Source organism: Pseudonaja textilis, chromosome 2, assembly GCF_049901715.1.
Source record: "Pseudonaja textilis isolate UNSWEBS1 chromosome 2, rPseTex1.2, whole genome shotgun sequence".
Lineage (NCBI taxonomy): Eukaryota > Metazoa > Chordata > Lepidosauria > Squamata > Elapidae > Pseudonaja > Pseudonaja textilis.
Window position 1 is genome coordinate 239,792,859 of NC_141991.1, and position 22,514 is coordinate 239,815,372.

General features: G+C 38.6%; 1 protein-coding gene across 1 annotated transcript in view; it reads left to right on the plus strand.

Annotated features, from left to right (window-relative positions):
• GOLPH3 (golgi phosphoprotein 3) overlaps positions 1-16,293 on the plus strand; it is a 30,956-nt gene extending 14,663 nt beyond the window's left edge. The window contains exons 3-4 of the mRNA XM_026715502.2: positions 4,281-4,395; positions 14,150-16,293. Coding sequence (XP_026571287.1) covers positions 4,281-4,395; positions 14,150-14,574 — 540 coding nt within the window. The 3' untranslated portion in view covers positions 14,575-16,293. The remainder of the gene's footprint in view (positions 1-4,280; positions 4,396-14,149) is intronic.
• The last annotated feature ends 6,221 nt before the right edge of the window (positions 16,294-22,514 follow it).

A 22,514-nucleotide genomic window follows, 5' to 3' on the forward strand; every position in this document is an offset into this window, starting at 1 on the left:
GTTTTCAGTGCATGCATGTGTGCTGGCCACTTGGTCTTCCGTGTTCTGGCGCACATGCGCAGACCAGCTGGCCAGTGCGCGTGCATGAGCCGGAAAGCACAGAAGTGTTAATGAAGCACCCCCTCATCCTGCCACCTTTGCCAAGGTGAATCTGCCGCCTCGGCTTTTATGGCTGGAGCCAACAGCGCCGCCTCTTCTTTCTCCTCTTCCACTGTTGGCACAGGAATCGGTCGCATTCCCCATGCTTGGAAGAGCCTGGCCTGCCAGCTTCTGCCTTTCATTTTGGCATCGCTGCCGCCCTCCCACTGTTCTCTCACAACTCCTCTCAGTAGATAGCGGTACCATCTTGATGGCCACTGAAAAATCCACCAGAAACTTTCATTCTTGTTGCGAAAAGTGTTTGGCGGTCTCCTGCTTCCCCCCAAAAAATCTACTTTCTACATAACTACTTAATGAGACCTTGTTGTCCCACGGAGCTTGCATGCAGATGGGGTGAGACAGAGAGAGGAGGGGGGTTCTCCAAACTCTGTGTTTGTATGTGAGAGACAGCGATCTTCAGCCAAGTTTCTGGAAGCAGCACAGGCAGCAGGAGCTCCCTGTGCACTGAGGCGGTGGCGGGTGGAGTATGAAGCAAGGCAGGGAGGTGTGGAGTCACCCCCTCCATCCCGTCACTGGTTATCTTGAGTGCCCTTCCAGCCAGGCACTGAAGCGGGCAACTGCTGCAGCAGAGGGGGGGCATTCCAAACTCTGTGTGTGTGTGTTTGTGTGTGTGTGTGTTTGTATGAGAGAGAGAGCATGCAATCCCTGCTTTAGCTGGAGATTTAAGCTACTGGCGATGGCAGCGGGGGAAGGGGGCAGGAGCCGTTTTCTCCTCATCTTCCCCACTGAAGCAGCGGCAGCCACCTAATGATTGCCCTCTCTCCAACCAGCCAGCCAGCACTGCCTGACTTGCACCCTGCCTGGCCAGCCGGCGAAAACCGTCACTGTTCTCCTCCTTCTTGTCCTCCCCATCCAAGTGGGAGCAGGCTCCATGGGACAGGGTATCATTCCTGCCCCGGCGCAGTGAACTCTGGCTGGCTGGACACGGGTGTGAATGGCCTGGCCCCGCAGTGCTTCCCCGCTCCATTCAGACTCCAAACAGTAAGGGTGGCTCATGTAAGCGAGCAGCGCACCAGGGCCATGGACGGTGTTGGTTCCTGCATCCAGCTGATTCCAATCCCGTGGCCGGCCAGGGAAGCCCCCCACCCCACCCCCTCTTACCCCAGCGCCGGATAACCGTTCCTCCCGCACAGACTCAGTTCCTGCGCAGGCCCACCACCCCAAAAGAGCAGCAGCCACAGGGTGATGGGCAGGAGCGATTGGACGGCCCCACAGCCTCTCCCATGGCAGCAAGCCGGGCCCTCAGTGGCGTATCCATGCGTGAGAAGCTGTGCTCTCCGGTCCTCCTAGGGCAGCTCACCTTCCTGACAGTGGCTCCTCCAGCATCCCGGCCAGAAGTGGCACCGCGAGAACCGCTTCCAGCCCCTCACACTGCCACTTCCATCTGGGATGCTGCAGGAGGAAGTGGCCGAGCCACCATCGGGGAGGCGAGCTGCCCCAGGAAGGCCGAAGGAGACCACAGCTCCTCACACATGGAGATGTCGCCGAGAGCCCAGCTCACCGGTGGGGTGTGACTGCAGGGGCTGGCCGGTCACTTGTGTCCCTTGCTGCTGCCGCTGCTCTTCTGTGGCACCCAAGCCGGCCAGGCACTCTGGACCATGCATGCGCGTCGGTGTTGTGGGCTGGAAGGCTGGGGCCACACAAGCCCACTTGGGCAGGGACGGAGGGAAGCCCCTGCACACCCATCCTGGCTGACAGCTTTGCTCCCCGAGGAAGCGACCGCCGGGATCCCCTCTCCATGTCTTTGGGCATGCGGAGCCATCACCTGTTGCTCTTCCGGGTTCTGGCATGCACATGTGCACCAGCCAACTGGTCTTCGCATGTGCATGTTTGTCAGAAACCTGAAAACCAGGTGACTGCTGCGCATGCATGCACTAGAATCCAGAAGAGCAACAGGCGATAACTCCGCATGCCCGGAGAGATGGCTCTGCGTGCCACTTCTGGCATGCATGCCATAGGTTCGCCATCACAGCCCTATACCATTTCAGACAAATGGTTATCCAATCAGTTCTTTAAAACTTTTAGTGTTGGAGCATTTACAACTTCTGGAGGCAAGTTATTTCACTGATTAATTGTTCTAACTGCTTTAACTTATACCTTTTATATTGAATCTCACATCTATATTTCCACTTTCCTTGTAAGCGTTTACAATATTCTATTCATATTTGGGTTCATTTAGTATGGCCTGAATCTGCTCTGGTAAGCCCAGGAGGAAAAGCGACTATGCAGTGGACAATTATTGTTTAATTATAAATTGTTGAGAGACCTCAGTAGTCAGCAATATTTTTAATTAAACTAAATTCCATGCATTTTCATAGAACTGTAGTCTCTAAAGGTGTGTGAAATATACCAGCCTTGAAGCAGGTTTCAGATGTAGTAATTCTGTTTTGTTCCAACCTCAGAACAAAGTTTGATCATTTCAAGTGTTTCATCTTGAGGATTGCAATTAAACTTTTGTGTTGAAGCTTTTTTTAAAAAAAAAAAACCACTATTAATCTAAAAATGTAGCAGGGGAGGGATTCTAATCAAACTTCAGTGTCTGCTCTAATCCTGATGCATGTTTAATGTATTCTAAAACAATCCCCTCATTTAATTTGGAGCAAGTTTAGTGCCTGCTAAATAGCAACACAGATTGTGAGCTCACCTACCTTGGTGGTTCTGGAATAAAGGACAAAATACATGTTTTGAATTCTCTGGTTTTTTCCTATAGCTGGAATACTTAAAATATTGTGAATTTTATTTAGCTGGAATTCAGTCTCAAAAATCTTCAGATATTATTGCTTTGGTTTGAAACAACATGTTTTGTTTGGTGTGTACTTTCTCATATATCCATGCATTCCATTCGTGCCCTCAGTTTAATAATCCCTCAATAGCTCCAGCTGATGTTGCGGTTTGCTTTTTAAATTTCTCTGCTTGTATCCATTTTTGTTTGTATCCAAAAAAAACCCCCCCTCTGTTTGTAGTGAGGGTACACTTTCTTGTGCTGAGGGGGAAGATAAGTTCTTCCTTCTCCGGTATCTGCCATCCTGAGAAATTCTCTCTGCCTACAACACTTTCAGGTTTTTAGAAGTTTAGCTGGACTTTTACAAGGACTTTTAAATGTGATTATAGAATGTGAAATCAGCAACTAATCAGATACAAGATATTTTCTTTATTTAGGAAGAAAGATTGGCCCCAGCAAGAATGTTTATGAGCTCTATTGGTATTTCTTGGATCCTATTCACCCTGTTGGAACTGTACATCCTCCATATTTGGTGTAATAGTATGAGAATGAGAATTATAAGAATGAAAATGACCTTAGGAAACAGGAGGAAAAGTGTAGAATGGATAAGACAATCATTATGCAAAGGTATTTCACTCTATAGAAGGGGCGGGAAGCGGGGAAGCATCTTAGAAGAGACGCACCCCCAATTATTTTGAAATTAAAAGTAAAAGAGGTGAGAAGGGCTTTGGGGCTTGCAAGATTCTGCTACTGTAATCTAATAAAGGTGGTGTTGGTAATCATGGTTGGTATTTCTTTTATGGACTATTTCGAAGGGCTGACACTGGTCTAATATCAAAAGGAGAGTGGATTTGGCATTGAACAGATTAAGGAAGAGCCATTATCCATACTTACTTTTCATTCTCTTTCCAATTACTCACACATTCCCTTTAAGATCCATACAGTTGTTTCTTTGCATTTATTGCTAATCTTCTCTGCTTTTTTTAAATAGCAGTGGCTTTAATTGCTTTGCTTTCTGACTCCTTTTTTATTTGATCTATACAGAGATACATCTGGAAAAATCATACTGAATTTAATTATCCTAGCCATTCTTTTCGGTGTCTCTGCATTGACATGGATTTCTGTTTCTCTGTGATTGTTAATGCCACATGCTAGTAATCTGGAATAATTATTCTTCATTTAAATTCTTCAGTGATCTATAGAATTTTGTCATGATTTTCATAGCCCACAGAAGATACTGAGCTTTGATTGTGAAAAGTGAAAAAAACACTTGTCCCAGTCCGCTGTGTTTAACCCTTTAATTGTAAAATGTCGTACGGTGTTTAGCCATGTTCTCTGTGCTTGATGTTAAAAAATTAAAATTTGAGGTGCTCATTTTATCTGTTGTATTTCCAATCAGGTGATCTGCAAATCAGATGCTCCTACAGGAGATGTTCTACTTGATGAAGCTTTGAAGCACATTAAAGAGACTCAGCCTCCAGAAACTGTGCAAAACTGGATAGAACTGCTTAGTGGTAAGACATTTCTGTGAAAAATTAACCTTTCGTAGTACTTTTAAATTTCTTGGGGCTACCATTCATTACATACTAGCGTTTAAAGAACAAGTTTTTAAGTTGTGATGTTGGTATATTTCAGTCGTCTGGCCATACAATGTTATAACTGATTTTCAGTGTTAAAGCATTAGTGTTAATCTTCTGAGATTTGGTGGGTGGGGGGTGTAATAATTTAAAATTCCCAACAACACTATAATCCAGTAAAAATTATGCATTGCTTTGGTGGAACTGGGAGTTCTATTATGCACGTAGTTCTGTGTTCCTAATATTGTAGCAGTTTGGATACATGGTTAATCGCTTTTTGGCTTTCAAACTATTTGAATCTGGAGATGCTCTTATTATATTTCCTTTTTTGTTTTCCACAATTTTGATTGTGTACCTTGAGATATTGCCACTTTTTAACGCCTAGAAACTAGCTATTAGGATGGTCATTTTTGAATCTGATATTTTTTTAGTTTTGTGTACAGAGATAGAATTCAGAAAGGAATTATAAGAATCCAGTTCAGATTTGAGAATGTCATCATGGAATTTGATAACAATTGTTCATACAGCTCACATACAATATTCATTATTATTATTTTCCCAAAAGCAAGGTAAAGAAAAATAATTAATAGTTCATTTGAAGAAAAGATCCCATTACTACTACAAGCTGTTTTCATGGAGTGAAAGAACCAGTTCCTATAGTTCCTATAACTCATTATAGAAATGAGGGATTCCTGCTTCTGTTTTTGTCCTTTAGTTAAAAAATGAAAAAAAATATTTTAACTTTGTCTACCCTGGTTCAGAGAACATAACAAAAATTAAATATTTAAAAAGATAAATTTATTACTAAGAAAAAAGAATAAATAGAAATAAAAATGTACAAAAGTAGTCCCCAGTTTAAGAACAAGTTCTATTCCCAAGGTTGTCCTCTTGAGTCGAATCTGTATATAAGCTGGAATAATACTATTGTAAAATACTATATAAATAGAATTGTGTAATGAACCTGAACCATTGTGTATTTAACTTGAAATTTGCTGTGATAGGCCATGTTCTTTATTATATATATATATATATATATATATATATATATATATATATATATATATATATATATATATATATATATATATATATATATATATATATATATATATATATATAAATTTATATATAAATTTTATTTGGGTTTTCACAAAACATAATACAAGTAAAATTTCTTTTTTGAGAATAGCATGGTCCCGGGTTATCACTTCTCCATACAGACACAAATTCAATTTCATATTCATCTTTGTGTTCTATTCCATATCTTATTACTATTTTAACATTTTCTCAATAATTTTTCCCTTCCCTTAAGTTTCTCAGTCTTACTTTTAATTATCTCATTCCTTTCTAAATTCAATTATATAGATCTTTTTCTTAAGTTTCAATATCTTTCTAATCATTATATTTATACTTTTGTCTGTCCTGTTTCAATTTCATATTTTCTTTTCTCATTAAACAAAATTTTCCCCTGTAGTTACTGATTGGAGTATGACACCTTTGCATCTTTTATTTTTTATCCATTCAACTCTTATTTAAACTTCAATTTATGCCTTTACAATTATAACATTTAATATAACACATAACTTCCAGTCGAATTCTGCTTGGTACATTCTTAAAATACGCACTAAGTTCTTAAAAAGAAAGTATATATATAAAACAATAAGAAATAAAAGACTTATTCTATTCCAATTCAGCTCTATCATTAATATTAGTTATAATCTTTAACATCTTTAACATTTCTTTTCAATAGAATATCACACTTCTAGGAACACTTATAATATTTCCATAATTTTTTCAGATTTCTTTCATATTCCCCTTCACTTAAATTTTATAACACATTAATAATAATTAAAATGTTCTCCTCCTTTCCTAGTTTCATTCTCCCATTCTCTTTATTTCATTTATTTTATTAAACGTTCCATTATATTACAATGAGTATTTTATCTATCATTTTAATCACACTTGTTTCATATTTTCAAAGTTCATTTCTATTTCTAATATAACAATACTATCTTATGTACCCTTGCAGAATCCCCTTTTCAATTGAGTTTTCACCCATTATTTCTGTGTCTTCTAAATAGGCTTATACCCTTAATGCTTGTATGTTTTCCCTGTTTCTCTAAGTCCTGTTTCTGTCCTTTATGATTTATTTTCCTTTCCCTCTTCCCCCTCTTCTTCTCCCTTCCCTTTTTGACCCCTTCTCTTTCTAATTCTGGTTCTCTCTTCTGTAATCCTCTCTTCTGTTTCTTTCTAGTATTATAATTACTTTTCAAACTATTCTTTTTGGGGTTGTTTTTTCAAATCTTAAATTTTTAACTCTTTTTCCCCCCTTTCCTTTCTTTTCCCCGCATAGAAATACTTGGTCATTGAAGATGGCTTCTTCTTTGTCCCGCCCTTCTTGTCCTACAGGCATTTCATGTTGTTTCTCATAGTTCAGGATCTCCATTTCTAAAAATTGAAATATGAAGCCAAAAGAACTTTTTCCTTCTTGTGCATCTTCTTTCTGTTTTTTAAGTTCCATTCTCAATTCTTCCAAGAGTGATACCATTTAAAAAACTTTTAAACAACCACCTGATTAATTTTAGTCCTTTAGTCCTCTAGCCAAAAATCCAAAAATCACCAAGTAATCCAAATAATCCAAAGCTGTTTCTTCTTGCTTCTTTTTTCCACTTTCTCTTCCTGGTGGTTCTATTATCTTGTTACAAAGTTTCAATTAAAATGTATCTTTTAGGAATCTTGTTAAAGTTTCACTGTTAGTTCCTTTCACTTCCAGGTGGTCTCCATTTTTCCAGATTCCACCCTTTTGTTTTTTAAAAGTTTTTGAGAATCCAGAAATCTTTATTATCCCTTTGACATTTTATTTTCAGCTTAAATACCTGTTAATGTCAAAGTGGATTTTTGCCGGTTTCTTGCTTAGATCTCTTAGTTGTCAATATAGGGAAGAAAAGGAAAAAACCCAAATCCTTTCCCTTCCCTCTCTCATTCGCAGCTTCAAAGTCTTCTTTGGGAGCAATGTTGTTCTTTATAATTCAAATTCCAGGGTACCTTATATTGTTGCTTTTTCAGTTTGACTCTGTCAGCCAAAACTTTCTCTTCTTATCTTTCTCCTGCACATTCTTTTCCGGTAGAGTTCTTCTTTGAGGTGGCCATTTCTGACCACCGCTGCAACCGCCTTCCCTTTCCCGAAGGCCACGTTCTTAACTATGGGTCATCCTTAAACCAGGGCATACTTAACCCTGGGACACGCTATATTCCAGTTATATTGATGTATGCTCGATTAATTCCTAGTAAGTGAGAGAAACCAGGTTAGAAATCCAAAGTAGATTTGAGCATGCAAACAAACCAGGGAGATGGTTAGCCCACAAACTTAAGAAAACGAAAGAAAAAAGATTGATACACCAATTAATGGATGAGGGGGCAATATGCAGGAGGAGATAGAGAAGAAAAAAGAGATTACTTTTAATTACTTCAAGAAATTATACAAAAAAGAAGAAGTCTCTGAGGATAAAATAATGAAATACCTGGAGAAGCGAATGATAAAGCAATTGGAGAGGAAGAGATAGAATTATTAAATCAAAAAATAACATGGTCCGAACTGAAGTCAGCAATAGAGAAGCAAAGTAACAATAAAGCACCTGGACCGGATGGGATACCGGTAGAACTTTACAAAATTATCATAGAACAAATTGGACCACTGATGCTGGATGTTTTTAATGAGGTACTCTTAGCAGCCAAGATGCCGGACTCGTGGAGGGGAGCCTTAATTTGGCTGATCCCGAAGGAGGACCTAGACCACAGACTTATTAATAATTATAGACCAATTTCGCTCCTGAATGCAGATTACAAATTATTCTCTTCTATAATAGCTAATAGATTAAAACAGGTTTTAAACACTTATATCCATGAAGATCAAAATGGATTTCTCCCATTTCGACAAATTAAGAATAATTTAAGAACAGTGATAGACATTTCAGAATACTATGAAGCCCACCGGAAAAACAATTTGCATTTATGTTCTTGGATGCTGAAAAAGCATTCGACAATTTAAATTGGCATTTCTTAATTCAAAAAATATATAATATGAATCTTGGCACCAGATTTGAAAATGTCATCACAACAATTTACCACACTCAACAGGCAAACATTCTAATAAATGGGGGAACAAACTGGCCCGATAAAAATAGAAAAGGGGGTAAGACAGGGTTGCCCTCTCTCCCCTCTGCTTTTCATATTAGCCCTAGAATCTCTTCTGAGCGTACATTAGGCAAAATTTGAGAATTAGAGGTCTGAGGATCAAATCAGAAGAATATAAACTACAGGCTTTCGCTGATGATTTGGTTTTTTTCTGGAGGAGCCTATAGAAAAAGGACACAACTTATTAGAAGAACTAGAGCGATTTGGAGAAGTCGCGGGATTTAAAATAAACAGGGAAAAACAAAATTAATGACTAAAATTTAACAGGAGACCAGAATAAAAAGCTAGAGACAACAATGGGAATACAGGTGACAAAAAAATTAAATACTTAGGAATTTGGCTAACTCCACAAAGTAAATCGTTAAAAGAAAATAATTATGACAAACTTCTTCAACAATCTAAGAAAGACTTGGATTTCTGGAGCAAGTTACAACTTTCCTTATTGGGCAGGATTGCTTTGATTAAGATGAATATTCTGCCAAAATTTCTATATTTATTCCAGACAATTCCAATCAAACTAAATAAAAATTTTTTTATGGAACTAAACAAGATAACATTGAATTTCATTTGGCAGGGAAAAAGCTAGGATTAACGTAAAAGCCCTACAAGATTTGAAAAGCAGAGGAGGGTTAGCCTTGCCAAACTGGAAATATACCATACGGCAGCCACCTTACTATGGATAAAGGATTGGGTAAACCTAACCAACAAAAAGAACACTAGTATTAGAAGGCCACGATATGCAGAAAGGATGGCATGCCTTTCTGGGAATCAGGAAACCCAGGCAATCATATTTCCATAGGCATCTTATTAGGGACGCTTTATTAACTAATTGGAAAAAAGTGCGTAAAAACTTTATCTAAAAATACCGATTTGGCTGTCTCCAATGGGCGATAGTACACCCTAATAATTTGGATATAACCAAAATGATTAAGTATGAAAATTTATTAGACCTACAAGGAAACTTAAAAACACGACAAGAATTACAAGAACGAGGATTTATAATTGATCAGTGGGTGTACCTTCAAATTCATAGTAAATACAAACAAGACATTAAAAGAATTTGGAATCTACAATAAATTACAGACTCTAGACAAAATTCTATTAGGACCAAGTAAAAAAATATATCTAAATTTTACAAATATTTATTAGAAACAGAACTGGAACAAGAAATTGTCAAGGAAATATGATTGCGTGGAGCAGAAATGTGGGTCGGAGCATTACCCTAGCAGAATGGGAAAAGGTCTGGAACAGGAACATTAAGATCACAAAATCAGCAGCTTATAAAGAAAACTTATATAAAATGTTTTATAGATGGCTCCTGCCTCCTTCGAGATTGGCCAAGATGCACCCCAACACAAGCCCCAAGTGTTGGAAATGTCAAAACACAGAAGGTACCTTCTTCCACATGTGGTGGTCATGCAAGGAAACCCAGAAGTATTGGCAAAAAAATTAGGCACTGGCTAGAGGAAATAACCATGGAACAGATTGAGTACAAACCGGAGTCCTTCCTTCTAGGAATTTTTGATAAACGAATATCCAAAAATCAAAGTATATTACAATCCATATCTTAACATGACCAGACTGGCATTTGCCCAGTGCTGGAAACTACCTTCCATCCCCACTGAACTTATGGTCATTCAGAAAATTTTACAATGTGCAGAAATGGACAATCTAACCCAAGCATTAAAAAATAAAGAATCTTCAATTTATTCTAGCAATTGGAATCCTTTGTATATTTGGCTTAATCAAAGATAGTTCACCGCTAAGAAGACTAAGGCCATGATAGCTTTGAAGAAGAAAAGACCTTACTGACAGTCACAAAATATGGTTTTATTATAATTGTCTTTCCTACCTTTGTTTTCCCCACTTTTCCCCCTTCTCTTCCCTTTCCCTCTTTCCTCTCTCAAACTTTCCTTTCTTTCCCTCTTGGCTTACGCCAAGACTGGTGCATCTCTTTGTTGTATATAATTTATAGCTGTGTTGTTGTCTTTTTTTTAAAAAAGTAAAATTAATAAAGTTTATTTAAAAAAAAAAAAGAAATCCAAAGTAGAACTGCACCGGTCATTATACAGGTCAGATTCTCTTTCTTCTTAATTTCTTCCTCTTTTAATCTAAAACTTGTTCAGGCTGTTGCATTCACACAGGATTCTTGATAATGTATATTTCTAATAAAAAGAAAGGATTTTCATTATTGAATTATAAGTTTTAAATTATACTTTTCTTTGCGTCTTGAAAACGAAAACTTTATTATGCTTGGCGCTAATATGTATTTTCTCTATGAAGTAATAATATGTTGCTATTTCTGAAAAAATTTTTTATAGGAGTTCCAAATGTGTCGTTTAGTCATACACTATAATAGAATATTTTAATCTACTTCTGCTTCATAGTTCAATGCAACATGGCTTCCAATTTTGTTTTTCTTTCAGTCTGATTATTAACTTTCTCCACCTTAAGTATCTTTCACAATGTTTATTCATAGTTCCAGTGAAATCCAGGGGAGTTAATCCCTTGTAAGTAGCAGACTTAAATCTTAATGACATGTGTCTGCATTATTTCCTTTATCCTTGCTGTGGCTAACAGGAAGAAAAAAACAGTATTGAACATGAGGCAAATGCAGAGCTTTTCTTGCTAGTATAGTAATGTTTTCAGTTTCCAGAAAAATGTTTTGCATAGGGATCTAGAAAGCAAAATAAGCATTAGAAGACTGCTTCTGACTGAATTACCTGGCTAATATTGATTGTTAATGTTCATCAGGTATATTAAATGCTTAAGAGAAAGCATATTAAAATGCTATTTATATGCATATAGATGTAATTTTGATTAAGTAAATGAAAGTAGAAAAATAACATATTACTATTATTTGTGTGGTGGTTGTTGGCCAAGAAAACCAATTTGGAAAAGAAGCAGGAAATTGCCTTAGATTGTAAGGCTCCAGCTATGACTGTTGGCATCATATATAGTTGTGATAGTTTCTAACACAGAGGGTTTCTACTAGTCTGCTGGCTACTCCCAGAATTCCCAAGTCAGCATGGTTTGCAGCATAAATGGAGGGATACAGATTGGGGGAGACTATTTTATATAAGTACATTGTTTAAAAACTGCACTTCCAAAGTTTCACAATGTATAATGTATAACACTTCCACAAGTATGCCCAAAATAGACCTGTAACTTACAGGTAGCCTTCGCTTAACAGCGTAATTGGAACTGGCAACTCTGCTACTAAGTGACGCAGCCATGAAGTTTGACTTAATGACATGATGTTGCACAAATTTTGCTTAACACTATAACCAGTGTGCCAACTTACATCAGCAATTGTGGCATTTCTGGTTATAGTGTTAAGCAAAATCTGTGCAACATCATGTCATTAAGTGCAACTTGCAACTTTCTTCTAGCTCCTCCATTGATTTTGCTTGTCAGAAACTGACAATGAAAGTCATATATGATGATTAAGTGATCATAGGACGCTGCAAGAGCCACAGTGTCAAGGATATACTGTAAGTCTTTTCATATGGTGCCACTGTAACTTTGAATGGCACTGAACAAGATGTCCTTAACTGTATTTGTATTTCTTTGTATATAATAAACTTCCAGCCATAACATGTAAAGTACATTCTTTGGATAGAATGCAATACTACTTCCTCCAAAGTGATAGATTTACATCTCTGTGTATCACCTTTGAATGAGTTTTAGCCTAGCTTCCTCCTTGAATCTTTTAGTTTGGGGCAATAATTTGTTTTAAATTATTGTATTCTGTGTGTTCAGTCATGTGAAGAGACCCTGCTTCTAATCTGAAGTACTACATCTCATTTATAGTTTTAAAAAGAAATATGCATTAAAATATCCTCCTCATTCTAAGATACAACAGAACTTCAGATTATTTTGATTGCATTGTGAACTCATTCATAAGGAAAGTTGCAAAATATTCATAACTCCGCAAAGAGTTCGGATATATGAACACATGGCAATATAATTGTCAACTTAGAAGAAACTTAACTTCTTCAGAATTCCTTGTAATTTGAGGGTTTGGTCACAAGGTGTCACCAGTATACCAAGAAAAATAATAGAATTAAATGGTCCCACAAAAGAAGAGCAGTTGTGGGGTTTTTTGCTTTCATATTTGTTTGATAAGACCTTCAGAGTGAAATCTATGTGTTTTCAGCATATGTTGAAGGTTCTGTAAATATTTCATTAATAAGACAAGCAGTAGACTTTGCCTACAGTAGACTTTTAAGCAGATACAGGCAATACCTGAGAACAGTAATGAACCAGACAAGGGCATCAATATATAACTAAAATTTAAGTTATTCAAGAACCAACCTTTTAAAAAGAATCTAGTAAATGAATCTAGTAAATCTGCAAAATACTTGAAAAGAGAAGGGCATGGCTTTCTCTTTTTTTCCTACTCAATTCTAAATGTCAATTGCCTTTACAGGTAGTCCTTGACTTACAACAGTTCATTTAGTGATCATTCAGAGTTATAATGGCACTGAAAAAAGTGACATATGACCTTTTTTCACGCTTACGATTGTTGCAGCATCTCCATGGTTACATGACCAAAATTCAGATGCTTGGCAACTGACTCTTATTTATGACCGTTTCAGCATTCCTGGGCCTGCATTCCTGACTAGCAAAGTCTATGGGGAAGCCAGGCTCACTTAACAACAGTGTTACTAACCTAACACCTGCAGTGATTCACTCAACAACTGTGGCAAGGAAGGTTGTAAAATGGGACAAAATCCACAACAAATGTTTCACTTAGCAACAAAAATGTTGGGCTTAATTGTGGTGGTAAGTTGAGGACTACCTGTATTTTCTTTAGCGTAAGGGTTAACTATTCAACATTTGTTACAAGGCTTGCTCAGTTATTTGGTTTATCTTCTTGTAGAAAGTTTTGTATTTTTATACCTCCCTTCCCAAAAGAATGCACGTGGCCTCATAGAGTATTTTTGAGGTTCACTTGTAAAGAGGTTCAGAGAGTGTGATTGTGCTTCTAGAGCAGGAAGACTGCATCAGGGTTGTGTTTGACCTTGTGTGGGGGGGGACTGGCCAGGGTGGGAGTGGCCAGCTCAGCATCACTCATGTCGGGAGCACCTATGGGGGCCCAAGTGCTCTGCCAGCAAAAACAGGCTCCCGAGCTCCGTTTTTGGCTGTGACAGCCTCCTACAACCCTCTGCCAGCGAGAACAGAGCTCGGGAGGGCTGCGTTTCCACTGGCAGAGGCACCATGGGCCAATCCTTCGCTGTTTCCAGTGCCACCCCATGGCCCAGATCTAAGCACTCCACAGGCCAGATCCAGCCCCCAGGTCTTGAGTTTGACACTCGTGTTCTAGAGGGTGTTTGTGTGATCTAGAGGTGCTGAGTACATCATTATCAAGTGGATCATTAAGTCTTCTTATCAGAGGGGGGAAAAACACGGTTATATTTTGGGGGTGATGATGTTACCAAAATATCTGCTAAATGTTTAGGAGCCTTTTTTTTCTGTTTGTTTTTCCCTCCAGGTGAGACATGGAATCCATTAAAATTGCATTACCAGTTAAGAAACGTCCGCGAACGGTTAGCCAAAAACCTAGTTGAAAAGGGGGTTTTGACTACGGAGAAACAGAACTTTCTCCTCTTTGACATGACCACGCACCCCCTCACCAACAACAACATTAAGCAGCGCCTCATCAAGAAAGTTCAAGAAGCTGTGCTTGACCGATGGGTGAATGACCCCCACCGCATGGACAAGCGCTTGCTGGCTCTCATTTACTTAGCCCACGCATCAGACGTCCTGGAGAACGCTTTTGCCCCCCTTCTGGATGAGCAGTATGACCTTGCCACAAAGAGGGTGCGGCAGCTCCTGGATTTAGACCCTGAAGTCGAATGTACGAAGGCCAACACAAATGAGGTTCTCTGGGCTGTTGTAGCAGCCTTCACAAAATAAGTACAATCGGACTGCTCAAACACTTCCCCCCCGCACCTCCTTTCATTTCATGTAAATTGGTTAATCTTCTCTTGATGATTCATATTTTCTGTCATCTGTACCTCCCCTTTTGTGATGAAAATCGGCTCCTGTTCATAAGAATGGTAGGTAATGTGTTCTGGGTCCCCATACATCGCCCCCCCTGCTGCTCCCCCATGTGTGTCTACTACAGGATTCTGCTGGTGCAAGAAAGCTACTTCCTGTTGTTAAACTGGTGGGCTGTCATATTGTCATTCTGTTTTATATCCAATTTAAGTTACCTTAGGATTTCTATTTGTACTTCCTTTTCTTCCTCTGGAATGCTGTTGTACAAAGAGAAACCACTTCCCAGGAGAGAAGCAAGAACCCAGTTTCCAGCGGATTTAGCTCTATAATATGCCTCAGCAGCAGAGCATTATGGACTTAAAAACCATAAAAGGATTTTGACATCCCAAAGTTTAGCTACATTGAAATCTGGAGAAAGTGGTTTTACAGGCACCGTTAAGACACTTACTTGTGTGAGACACTCGTATAGAACCTACTTAGCTGAATGAATCTGAGATAAGCATCAAAGCAATACTTGGTGAAATATCTTTTCTTTCTTTATTGAAGTTTGGATGTGTTCAAATAATTCTGAAACCTTGAATATCCCAAGATGGGCTCAGTAACGTTTGCATATTGCTGCCCATGAAAAACTATATTAACTTTATGCTTTTGGAGGGTTTTTTAATTTTCCCCTGCAAAACAACACTCTGAAATCTCAGATTAGTGCAGAAAGGCCCAGTTGTTTCACAAGAAGCTTTTATGATGGGATACATTCCAATGTTGCCTGTACATAGTAAGAACTGTATATGAACCCACGAGCACATGAAATGATTTTAGTAAAATTCTAAATGTCGATGGATGGGACATGCCTGGCATTCCATTTATTTGCTTTTTTCCGCTGCTGCCTTCCCTTCTCCCCCCTGCCCTGTTCTGGGAAGCTGGGCCTGCTATAAGTGAGTGAGTGGACATGTGTGATTCTTTGAACCTGCCTGGGCTTTGTGCCATCCAGGTACAATCTGCCTATGCATTGCCTTGATAGTATTTGTAGTATGATAAAACTACGTTATTACGGTTTTTTTTAAATCTTATTTTCAGAAGAGGCTTTGTGACCAGTAAAATTCTTTGTGCAGTTTTCGGCTTTAGTTTATTCACAACCTAATTAACTGTACTATGTCTCATGTCATTAATCTACTTAACACTTCAAAAAATCAGCTTTCAATCTTAGCAAGTATTGCATGTAAATTGTTAGCAGGTGAATACTACAGTTAAACCAATGAAGAGTTCTGTAGTAGGACACTCTACTATGTTTAATTTTTATATACAATTATGCTGATTAGCACATTATTGTAAAATATATAAACTGGCTTTTTAAAGTTTATTACCTCTTTACTGTTGCTTGTCCTTGCTTCACACTGTAAATATTATGCGTTGAACAAATTAAAAACTGGCTTTCCCCCCCTTTTTGGTTCAAATAACAGAACACATTAATAGTGGGACTGGTATCTAGAGATTTTTCTTTAACACTGAAAACGGAGAATACTAAATGATATAACTGTAGTTGAAAGTAAAGGGAATTCCCAATCTGTATACTAGCTTTTTACCTATGGTAAATAAACCTATGATCTTGAAAGTGCCTGAAACAGAGCAAGCATATAATTTTGTATTTTGTGTTCTTAATTCTGATTTTTCAGTTATTTCTCCTATGTAGAATTGGAAACTACTGTAATCCTTTAGGGTCTGGGGATTTCTTGCAAACAAAGAATGGATGCATCAGCTTTTCATCTTGCAAGGATGAAACTTGTCTCTGATTAGATCAGTTTCTTCTAACTATCCAGCTTGATGATAAATAGAAACCTTTTTTTGATCTGAACTTTTCTATCACAGTACTTAACAATAAGAAGTAATATCTTAAGTTTTCTGGAGTGATTCTTTAATTGAACCAGAAGATGGTATCTCTTCCTTCAGAAAATATTATGGCACAAGAAGCTGACAGTTATGGACTGTGCTATAGGACTGAATTCCTAGTATCTAAAAAAAAAGGGATTAGAATCCAATGCTGTGAAATGTTTTCATTTGTTCTACGGTTTTGAGACATAATTACATATGTCACAGTTTTGAGGTTTTTTGCATATCCATAGTCATGTAAACTGAATAATATGTACATTTAATAATTACTCAGCTTTGCCAAATGTTTTCTAGCTGATAATGAAGTTACAGAAGTGGTTCAGAACATTTTCAGCGTCACTTTTCGGGGAAGTTGGTCCAAGAAGGACAAGAGTAACTTGACTAAGCCCAGTGTCACAACTATGACATTGTTGATGTCACAACGATGGATAAATTGCATAAAAATTGGGATTACAATCCTCATCATCAATTCCAATGAATGTCATATAGGTTAAATTGGTGTTGGACTGGATTAAATAAAACATTTTTTGCTAAAGTCATCTAGAATAAGAAACCATTTCCAATAGGAAGGATTCGAGAATGGCTAGTTCAGATTCACAGAATACTTTTTGCTTTCCTGAAGCCAAGAGGAATTACATGCTCTCCTAGAAAAGCATTTTTGGTGCGCAAAGGATGTGTAATTCTGAGTATCTAAACTTGTCTATTGTATCCAATTATACAAACTGAAAATTTTAGTGGGAGCATAAATGATTTCAATAAGCTTTCGGGAAATACACCATCCTTTGCTTTCCTATAGAAAATCTTTTTATTATCCAAAACAGCTCTAAGGGTTGGCTTTGTGCAGCTCTAACTAGTCCTAAAGCAAAGGTTATGTCTATGACCACCATAGAGTAAGTGCAAAGAAGATTTCTCACCTGCATACAATCATATTTACAGCATTATTAGGATTCATACAGTTCCCTTGTTGAATACTTGAAGGTATTTCACAGGGTTTTTTTTTAAAAAAACTAAACGCTCTAGTTAATTAGTGATACTTTAATCATGTCAAAATATTTTTAAACATTGGAAATAAGCCAGCTGAATAAATCTTAGCCCATTTGCGATAAGCTGAGATGTTGTTAATTGGTGGCTGGTTGCTAGACTTTTGAGAACTGTCTGCAAGTTGAAATGCCTGCTCAGACATGTATTTTAACAGGTGAGTGGGCTGTGTGAATGACCTTGTGAGTGTCACTAATAATGATCTAATCTTAGAGAGTTCATGACAGTTGCTGAGATAGAGAAATGGTCTCTTGTGCTAAGCCCGATATATTTACTGGTGAATATTCAGGATTTCACATACCCCCTATTTACTCAGTGAATAGATTTAAGACTTGGATACCCACCATAATGTACATCATTGAATAATACTATGCATCATATTTTCCAGGAGATTAAGAACTAAACTGAACGTAGATGCAGTAATGTCCTATTTTCCACAAGTGAGTTGAAAGCGTGTCCCTTTGTGTTAGTTTTCTTGTTATGGCTTTTGTAATAAGGAAAAAACAAATCTTGGGTAAAGCAGAAGTTTGATGGATCTTCTAAAGCGTGTTGCTTTCCATTTGCTCAAGTGAAGCATTTTTCCTGGTCCTAGTTCTTCAATTTGTCTTTGGTAATAAGTCAGATAAATCACAGAGGAGTTTGGAATTCCTTGTGCACAAACCATTTGCTTTTCTGCTATTCTACATTGTAGCACAAATCTGAACGAATGAAATCTGGATCCTTAACCATCAGCAAGGAAAGATGCATATTTACGTTAAACATGTTTTGTAATTTATAAATGTGAATTAAAATAATTACTTAAAATTTAAACTAACCTTCCTCAACCAGGTTTCTTCAAGCTTTACAGATTAGGATGCAAAAAGCTAATAGATCATAGTGAAAAAGACCATTAACATTACACTGAATTTGGACAGGACAATCCTTTAACTAGAAGGGATGCCTTCAAATAGAGAGCTATCCACCATAAACTGAGCAATTGTTATGTATTTCCCCTGTTCAGGGAGCATTGAGGCAGCAAGGAAGGGGCAAGTACTGAAGAAGAAAAAACAGAGTAAAGCCTGGGGCAGAAATAACAGATAATCAGAGTTGGAAGGGACCTTTCAGGTCATCTAGTCCAACCCCCTGCTCAAGCAAGAGATCCTACCTCATTTCTGACAGATGGTAGTCCAATCTCTTCTTGAAAGTTTCAAGTGATGGCGGACTCTCACAAGACTAGTTTACATGAAGAGGATAGTGGAAATAGATCAATCCAGAGATCCAGTTAGAAGTGATCCAGATGGATCTTGACAGACAAGAACACTGGGCCATTTCTAACAAAATGAAATTCAGTGTAGAGAAAAGTAAAGTCCTACACTTAGGCAAGAAAAACCCAAAGTACACATATAGACTGGATGAAACCAGGCTCAATAGCAGTAACTGCGAGAAGGGTCTTGGACAACCAGCTAAATATGAGCCAGCAGTGTGTAGCAGCAGCCAAAAAAGCTAATGCAATCCTAAATTGTATTAACAGAGTGATACAATCGAGATCAAGTGAGGTACTAATGCCACTCTATAAAGCCTTAGTAAGTCGTCGCCTAGAGTACTGCATCCAGTTTTGTTCACCACATTATAAAAAAGATGTTGAGACTGTAGAAAAAGTACAGAGAAGAGCAACCAGGATGATTAGGGGACTGGAGGCTAAAACATAAAATGAAGAACCGTTGCAGGAACTGGGCTTGGCTAGTCTAGTGAAGAGAAGGACCAGGGGAGACATGATAGCGGTCTTCCAATATTTGAGGGGCTGCCACAGAGAGGAAGGGGTCAAACTATTTTCCAAAGCACCCAAAGGCCAGACAAGGAATAATGGATGGAAAGTGAACAAGGAAAGATTTAACCTGGAAATAAGGAGAAACTTTATGGTAGTGAGAACAATCAACTCATGGAACAGTTTGTCCTCGGAAGTTGTGGGAGCGCCATCACTTGAGACCTTCAAGAAGAGATTGGACTGCCATTTGTCAGAAATGGTGTAGGGTCTCCCGCTTGGGTGGGGGGTTGGACTAGATGACATAAGGTCCCTTCCAACTCTGATTATCTGTTATCTGTTAAGTAGCTACTGATGGGGAGAGCAGCTCCAACATATTCGTAGAAATTGAGAGAGAAAGAGTGGTTGCCACTCAAGATTAGGCCTCCACTCTTAACCTGGACTCTTGGAGATCCTGCGATAGGGGCAGCCCGCAAAGGTGTTTGAGAGGCTTGTTGAGCAAAACTGATGTGGCGTCCTCATTCTAAGCCTTCATCTTTGCTATCTTGTTGGGGTTTTGGCCCAACAATGGAATCAAAAAGAAGAGTCTCTGCAGCTTCCGGAAGGCGGAAGTAAAAACGGAAAGAAAGGGTTTTTTCCCCATGGGAATGGAAGAAAATATGTCCTTTCTAACAAAAAAAAGAGAGTGAAGTTAACCCCTTTCCTGTCACTCCACCTTCCATGATTGAGAAGGGCCAATTTTTTTTAAGCAAGGAGTTTGAATATTTCCCCCAAATTTAGTGTCAGGCTCGGGTGAGGCCCATTGGAACAATCTGCAATGTTGGTTGCTGTTCCTGTTGAATGACTGATCGCCTTCAAGCAGCAGTTGCGAAGGGACATCAAAACAAGCAACATACCAATCAAAAGTTTTCTCCTTTTTCTATGTCGCATAGCATTATATTTGCATATGAAGGAGCAGAATTTTAATTGTGACACATAGATTCCCATATTGCCTGTTTTGATTCCTCTGCAGATGACCCTGGCTGTATGTGTTCTCTGTTCAATTTAAAATCGAATAAGAAATTTTACATTTTGTGGAAATCCCATGTTTCCCAGAAGGAGAGAAAAGAAAGTGCCAAACCCCCGGCTGAAACGAAAGAAAGCTTTACAAAACTAAAACATTGGCAACACTTGATATGGAAAGGCTCCTTTCCAAATAAACAAGGGTGGAACGAAATACTTAGGATTTATAGCACTTTGATATTCATCGGATGGGTCATAATTTGCCCCTGGTTAAGTGAAGTAGCATAGTAAACAGTGAGGAAGCCCTGGAGACTTTCTCTATTGAAAGTGGCATGAAAACAAATTTCCTGATTACAGGTAGACCTTGACTTAAGACCACAGTTGGGATCAAAATGTCTGTTGCTAAGCAGGGTCGATTATCTGACCTTTTTTTGCCATGCTTGTTAAGCAAATCAAGTGAAGTTGTTAAGTGAACCCACTTGGCCAATAAAGGATTTCTATTCTGTTCTGCTCTGCTCTGTTCTGCTCTTTCCTGTTCTATTCTATTCTATTCTGTTCTGTTCTGTTCTGTTCTGTTCTGTTCTTAAGGAAATCCAACTTCTCCAATTCAATTTGTTTGTTGGAAACTCGCTGGGAAGGTTGGAACTGGCCATCCCATAACCCCAGGATGCTGCAGCTGCCATAAATACACGCCAGTTTCCAAGCGCCTGGACTTTTGATCAGGTGAGACTGGAGAAGCTATGACATAAGTGTGATGACCTGTCCTAAGTCATTTTTTACAGGGCTGTTGTAACTTCAATGATCTATAAACAAATGATAGTAAGTCAAGGACTACCTGAATCATAAATCTTATCCTGAATCTACTTCCTGAACTATAAAGTAGTTGAAAAAAATATATAATTGTAATCTTGGATGCTTCATCTTCCAGCTTCCTGTTCAATGGATAATTTTCAACACTGGATGCAAAGCTACTTTTCCAGGCTGTTTCTTACTCAAACTCCAGGATTTCAAGACCATACACACCCAGGGAAACATATTTGACTTAATTCCAGAAAAAAAGTATGTTTGTTTCATGGTTCAGCAACTTGGATTCTTAAGTTTCTCCAAATGGGTTCTGCTTAGTTCCAGTTCTTGGGCCACTAAAGGAACATAACCTGTTTTAATTATCTGGGTAAGAGCCCTTCAGCTAGTTTAAGAGTAGTATTATTATTATCTCCTTTTATCTTCCAGATGAAACACATCCAGCCGTTTCTAATGTTTATTACATAATGTAGATTTATGCCTCCATCCCACACACTATCCTGGCCACTTCCTGGAACAAAGGTCTTGTTTTAGCCATCTTTCAACATTTAAAACCAACAACTCAGCCACAACCTGTCAACAGGAAACTAAAATGAAATTTTAGATTCTCTGTGGGGTGGGTGGGGTTTGACACAATGCTTCTGCTAATATAGCTCAGAACGTCTTCATCTTTCAGAAGCTGTATCCAACACCTGGCTTATGTTCAGCTTGGGTTCAGTTACCAATGTTGCTTTTGGACCTACAGTGCTAGTTAAGCTTTCTCATCTTTCATTGCAACCTACAATCTAAATGGAATTGATGTAATCATTATTTAAAGCTTGAGTGTTTATTAAGATTGTTCATTTCTTATTTCCTTCTGGCTAGTCTGATGAGCAAGAGAAGCCTTCTAAATTCTATCCTATTTGGAAGCCTAGAAGAAGAAAAGGATTTCCAGTTCAATAGATTTGGAAGGGACCTTGTAGGCCATCTAGTCCAAGCCCCCACCCAAGCAGGAGACCCTACACCATTTCTGACAAATGGCAGCCTCCCACAATGAGGCTCCCACAACGTCCAAAGGCAACTTCTGTTCCATTGGTTGATTGGCGCTCTCTGTCAGAAAATTTCTCCTTATTTCTAGGTTGAATCTCTCCTTGATCAGTTTGAGCCTACTTCTCAGAAAGGTCTTCCCTTGACAGATTAGAATAGCTCCATCCTTATTGTCTTTTCAAAGGGGCTCCAAACTCTAGACCAGAGGTCTTCAAACTTAGCAACTTTAAGACTGGTGGACTTCAACTCCCAGTTGAAGTGTGAGGACCCGTGTTCCGGACACAGTGGTGGTATGCTGCTGGTTCGCACCGGTTCTAGCGATCCGGTAGCGCTGGTCAGCAGTTGCCCCTTCCCACCCACACCC